Below are 6691 nucleotides of genomic sequence, written 5' to 3'. Positions count from 1 at the left end.
GGGTTTCACAATCTTAGTTCGCATGATACACATCTTGTTGAGTTGTTGTCCAATTTATTTTCGATATATATATAAACCACCTATCTAGGATCAAGTTTTACAAAGAATTACCTAACATGTGTGTCGGTTCATGTTGAGATGATGTACTTCACTAGTTAGATTTTCTTCAGTACATACCTATTTAGATTCGATTTCGGTTAAATCTAATTCTTGTTTCAGTTATTTCTGTCTTTCATCTGTTTGTTTTATCTCAGACGTTGTGGTTCAAAAATCTTGTTCGACATGTGAAAGTAATGCCTAAAAACTTACATAAAACACCTTATAAACACACAAAAAAGGCTGCTCTCACTTATATAGAAAAAACAATGCTGTCACATCGATTTATGGGATCTCTTTGTTATCTCCTCCACTCAGGTCTTCCTTCATCTTTATGGAAGCAACAACTTTCTCTATGATGCTCTTAAGCGCAGGCGCGCTGACAGAACACTTGTTAGCCTCAAAGCATGACTTACCTCGCTCAGCTGCTCTGCCAAGCTGTGGATCCAAAGGAACTTTCCCTAGAAACGGCACTCCCATCTCCTCACACATTCTCTCAGCACCTCCTCCGCTGCTGTCAAACACTTGGCTCCATGCAAAGACACCATCTAGAAGCTCTGGTGCATTCTCTCGTATACAAGAGATCATGTCTTGCGTCACGTCAACGGAAGAGCCGGTCTCTGTCGTCGTCAGCTTCATGAACTTGACATCACTCAACGGTTGAATTAAACCACTCATGTTCTCCACTACACCTAGCACATTGACCCCAATTCTCTTGCAAAAGTTCACTCCCTTTCTAACGTCGGCCATGGCGACTTCCTGGGGAGTTGTAACGATGATACGATGGTGATGTGTTCGTCTGAGGTGCCTGGTGGGGTATCAACCACAAGGGAATCAATATGATCTCCCCAGTCAACTTCTTTCAAAAACTCTTTGATTTGAGCGCTCTTGCGTGGACCTCTCCAGATGGCAGGCTCATCATCAGACTCGGAGTGCGTGAATGATATGGACAGGACACCGACATAAACCGGGCTCCATCCGTAGTTGCTGTAGTGAAGCAGGTGCCCTTCGCGTCCTAACATTTTCGGCATGCTTGGCCCGCATATATCTAAGTCTATCAGGCCTACTTGATGGTCCATTCCTGCTAGGGCAAACGAGAGCTGAGCTGAGAATGTGCTCTTACCAACCCCTCCTTTGCAAGAAAGAACCAGTACCTTGTGCTTTCACGGTAGCCATTCTTTCAGATATCGCTTAATATCACTTTGGTATCTAACAGAATAAGTGTTCTAATTGCACAAGGTAGACTTGAACCTGGATCAGGTCCCGTAGGAGCAGTGCCAGTGGCACATGCTTGTTGATTAGGGCAACCTGCGCAAGACTCTGACTTTCCAGCAGTTTCGGCTAGGGGACCTGGGCAATCTATTATCACCATGCATAACAAAGAACAATAAAGCAATTATTAGGTTAAAACATATATAGAATAAAGAACCCATGAGTATCTCAAGCAAAAAAAGACACTGAAAGATTGGATTTGATATTGCTTACGCTCGTTGGCGTTCTCTGGAATCTCTCCTTCGTCCATGTCAACTTGTGATGTCTGATTAGTTCCTTACAAAGTTGTGAAACCAGCGTTAGGTATTCTAACCAAAGCTTATTGTATTTATATCTGATACTTTTCAACGAATATGCGTATATATACACGTTTAAAAGAAGCCCTAAGAAGAATTAGTAAGTCAACAGATTAAAAACGGAAAAGTGTTTTCTATACAATTGTCAAATTTCTTGTAAATAAAAAGGAAATACAAATTAATAATAATTGTTAATGATGTAATTATATAAATTGATATAATTTTTTTTTTCAATTTTTGGGAGTTTGAGTTTCGTATGATTAAAAAATTGCTAAACCAAAACTGAATAAGAGTAAAACAGCAACCTCTATGCACAAACCTGATGTTGGCATGCAAATCTGTGTCGGTGATTGAACAAGCTCATAATTTTTATGCTTAAAACCGGTATTTTTCTTTTGCGTTTTATTGGTCCTGAGCATGAGAACACTTCCATTGCAAATATTCTTAGCACTATATATTTTGAGATGCTTTTGAGTGAGTATCTCACCATTTAAAACCTCATTCGTTGAAATATAATTGTCTGTTTTAATCTTTGTGAGATACTCAATGTTAAGAACCTTTGCAATAAAATTACTCTAAGTAAAGGAACATGTCATTTAAGGCATCGCGATTTTATATAGTCCCTCTGTTTCTTCTGGAGCTGAATCCAGGGGAGACTTCAGGTCATGTTCAGATGTCAAACTTGTATGCCTCTAGTGGAAGATGGGATACTGTTATGGAGGTGAGAGCACAAAGAGTAAGCAAGAAGCCTGGATGTAGCATGACTGAAGTCGACGGTGCTGTTCATGAGTTCTTAGCTGGTGAAGGACTAATAAACCACTAAACGACTTGCTATCAGTTTACGTTATAACCAAGAAGTATGAAATTAGCACAGTTGCATAGTAGAAAGTGTAAAACATTTAACAAATCAGAATAATTAATCATCCATAGATCTTTATATTACTATTCTACACCAACATCAATAAATCATTATGCACCTGCTGAAAAACATTTATGATCATATCATGATACTCATCACTATTAAGTCTTAGATAACAAACCAGAAGCTCTTTGAGTTCTTCAGGGCGATTGATACCATTCTCCATGATCATCTCAATCATTGAATCTCTAAAGTCCTTCTGAGGATCGCTCGAGCATTTCACTACTGCAAAGCTTTCATTCTCCATCTCCTGCTCCTTTGCTCTCTGTTTAGCCTTCTTCAAGTCTTCAATAGCTTTGACTCTGCATTTTTCAGATGATCTTGGTGAAAAGACTCTAACCTTGCTGTTTTCTTTTGTCCCTAGCTCCCTTCTTAGGTACATAGATTTCCTCTGTTTGTCAGCCTTCAGCTTCACTTCTCTTAGTTTTGTTTCCTTGAGATGCTGCCACTGGTGAGCCACAAGAGTCTCTCTACTGTTACTTGTACCTGTCCTTCTCGCTGGTTTCTTCACTTTAACCTCTGGGTTCTGTTCTGGTCTCTTTGGCTTTTGTTCGAGAAGTTTTTGATCACGTCTCTCACATCTCTGCTGCCTATCTCTGTTCACCTGAATTCTTGGCGTCATGATCACAGTTTCTTTGTCTCCATCCATTGTCTCTCTTTGGAAATCTCTTACTTTCTTCCTCACACTGCTCATAATCTCTTCAAACTTCTCATTTGACTCCATATTTGCTGATCTTGTTGTAGCGTTCTCCTTTTCTGCTGATACTCTTTGAAACCTTTTGCTACTCTCATGAGTATCATTTCGACGTTTAGTAGAACCCAAGGAAGATTTTGAAGACATCTTCTGGCTAGCTTCATCATCATCTTGCTTCTTCTTCTCTTTTGCAAGTTTTAAGTCAGAAGAACCAGTCAGCTTTGAAAACCAAGAAACATGATGAGCACGAGACAACCCTGGAGAAGAAGAAGAAGAAACAGGTTTCTTTTTTCCCCATTTCATCATCCCAAATGATATAAGAATCTGAAAACAAATGAGAAAAATATAAAGGGATGTATCTAGAGGTTAATGTTGTTATATGGTTAGGCCTATGTGTTTAATAGGGAGATGAAAAAGATGTTGTCTTAACGGGTAAATGCGAGTTGCAGTTTGGAAAAAAAAGAGAACCAAAGTCGCCTGAAGAATCATGTGACCACTTTTAGCCTAAGTATTGGTTTTGTAATCTCTGGGTATGTTATGGAACTAATACCAATGTAGGGGACCAGTTTTTATCTATCAAAAAAACCAAACTTCATTGATGTCAAAGACTTGGGCTCCCTCTCTCTTTCTCTTCTTTCTGAGTAACGTGACAAACCCAAGAACCACAAGAATCATCCTATCTTTTAGTTTGTACTCGCTGTCTTAAGATGGAGCTCTTAGCTCATGGATTCATTTGGCTAAACAATTGTTACATTCACATGATTACATCTCTAGTCATTTAGCAAAACCGGTATAAAATCAGCCCGACCGATATAACAATATGATTGGTACTGGTCCTGCTCTCTCCTGGTCCTAGACTAAGAGATATTATAATCATGAAGATGGTAAAGTTATAAAATTTAGAGTTATCTGGAAGTTAAAGATTTAGTGAAGTTGATGTGTGGTCCTGATTTTGAAGAACAGCTAAAATCTCTCCATAAGGATATATCACCTACCTTGAGGTATGGTTTGTGTCATCCACACCAACTTGTCCATGATTTTAATTTAATTTTGTTGACTTTTATTTTTTGTTTCTTCTATTGTAATATACCCGTCAAAATGGGGATATTTAAAGGTTTTTATTATTATTTAAATAAGTTTTTTGTTTCTCTTATATTGTAAAGACTTGACATTGAAGCATTATCAAATTTGCTTATTTCAGGCTCTTCTACTTTCCCATCTGAAAAGGGATATTAGAAAATACCCCATTTCATACCTTTAAAAAATATACTTTTTACTAAATCATGTAGACTTAAAAATTATAATATTTAATATTAGTTTTCTTTTGAACGTCATTTGATTTTGTGATTTAAACTTTGCCTATTGTATTATTCTAGTTAAGCTAATAACATTTTTGGTTCATAAATATTATCTTTCTCACTACAAAAATAACAAAATTGTGTATGAGATATCAAACTTTAATTTCAGATTATTTTTTATGTCTTTTGGAGACCTACCATATTATTAAAGGGACAAGACGTTATTATTTCACGACTATTTCAAACTTGTTGATAGCGAGACGAACCCTATGTTGTTATATTGATAAAGAAGAATAAATGTTGTAAAATATAATTGTTTAATTATCATTCTAAATTAATATTTATTTTGTTTATTCGATTAAAATACTTGAAGTTTTTAGTTATTTCAATGGTAGCCAAAAACAATTATTATTTGTTTAGTTACATGTTATATGAATTTTAGACAGTCATGATATAATTTTTAAATGCATGAAAAATCAAATCAAATCTAGATAATAATTGAAAAAAAAGAAAAAAAAATTATTAATACAACTCATTTCATTACAATTTGGTGGATGATGAAAAAAATAAGAGAAATTAGGAGCTACACCAAAGAAGTTTGACGTATTTAATTATCTGCCAAATTGAACTGTTCCCCGAATGAGTGTGATGTTTTTGGACTCTGCTACCCCTACTCACACTGCCAAGTAAAATACTATTGTGTTAGGCAAAATCTTACGAGGAGATTTTGTAATATTTTATTCTCTGCGTGCAAGATTGTCCACGATATTACAATACCATTTAAGTGTTATTATACTTTTTGAATTTCAAAATAGGTTCATATTTTTCTCTTTCATCTCTCCAAATAAACTCTCTGTTCTGTAATTTTCTTTCTCTCCAAAGAAACTTTGTTTCCATCTCACTCATCAAATTCATTGATTTTGCAAGCTAGCACACTGGTTTTTCATGCTAGAACGTGCAACAGAATCACATTTCCTCTCTTCAGCTCCCATCTATGCAACTCGCCGGTTAGATTCCTGAGTCTCTCAAGCTCTTTTGTAGTTTAAAATCACTAAATTCTTAGGAAAAGATCTTTCCGGTACGACTCCTTCTCAAATCTGCTTGTGACTTCCTGGTAATAAATTCTCTGGCTCGACCCTGCCACAGATCGTTGAGTTTAAGTTCAAGAACGCTCTTGTTTTAGTGACGACAAGGTCTGAGGTTTGGTTCCTTTTGTATTAAGCCGGTTAGATCGTCTTTCTTTGGCTGGGAACAATCTCTCTGGTACGATTTGGTTCAAGCTGTCTCGTTTTGGAGAAGATGATTTTGTCGCAAATAACAGTCTCGCGATTATATTGCGGAGGATGTTGGGTTTTGATGGTGGTTATGATTAAAGTGCTTGTGGTGGAAGAAGCTGTTAGATGTTATTCTTGCTGGATAGACATTTACATTATTGTCGAGACAATACAAACTTTAACCAGATATTGTTTTACGTAGATGTTAAAGACAGTTGAAAGAACCTATACATAGACGGAAATCATTTTATTTACACGGGTTATAAATAAGTAAATTGTAACGTAAGTTGTGTTAGACGGCTACAATAATTTTTGATGCATCGTCATAAACCAAAAATAATAGACAGTTATATAATTTATTAGTTAAGATACTTAATATTTTATCTCAAGTAACCCATTTTCTAAAAATGAAAGTATTATATTAGCTGTCCAACAATTTAATATGCACCAATGAACAAACATGCCTAAACATTATTTGTATGTTCATTTCATATTTCATATGATATAGCTATGATCTTGATTCTTATGGTGCCTAAGAATGTGATATACAGAATTCAAACATGTTTTATCCCAAATAACTTGTTTGTTAACCATGTAAATATTATATTAACCGTCAAATAATTTGATGTAACCAACAAATCAGTTTTTACACTAAGTTAACTCATTTTCTAACCGTGTATATATTATATTAAACGACCTGACATTTCCAACGAATACATAAGCAATATTAACATGTTCATTCAATATGTCACAGCTATGATCTTGACTTCTTAATCTTATGATATCAATTCTTGTTAGTATGTTCATTATTCATATTTTTTTATCTATTTGGAATTGATCCT

General features: G+C 35.6%; 1 protein-coding gene and 1 pseudogene across 1 annotated transcript; both read right to left on the bottom strand.

Annotated features, from left to right (window-relative positions):
• Positions 1 to 276: 276 nt before the first annotated feature.
• Positions 277 to 1618, bottom strand: LOC106305363 (annotated as a pseudogene).
• A 984-nt stretch (positions 1619 to 2602) lies between these two features.
• Positions 2603 to 3760, bottom strand: LOC106304407 (transcription repressor OFP5-like). Its single transcript, XM_013740816.1, has one exon. It carries the CDS (start codon positions 3581 to 3583, stop codon positions 2612 to 2614), a length of 972 nt encoding a protein of 323 aa, XP_013596270.1. The 5' UTR covers positions 3584 to 3760; the 3' UTR covers positions 2603 to 2611.
• Between the last annotated feature and the right edge of the window lie 2931 nt (positions 3761 to 6691).

The sequence above is a fragment of the Brassica oleracea genome, chromosome C7 (assembly GCF_000695525.1).
Source record: "Brassica oleracea var. oleracea cultivar TO1000 chromosome C7, BOL, whole genome shotgun sequence".
Classification (NCBI taxonomy): Eukaryota; Viridiplantae; Streptophyta; class Magnoliopsida; order Brassicales; family Brassicaceae; genus Brassica; species Brassica oleracea.
Note: the sequence above shows the minus strand (reverse complement) of the source record. Positions and strands in the feature narration are given on the sequence as shown.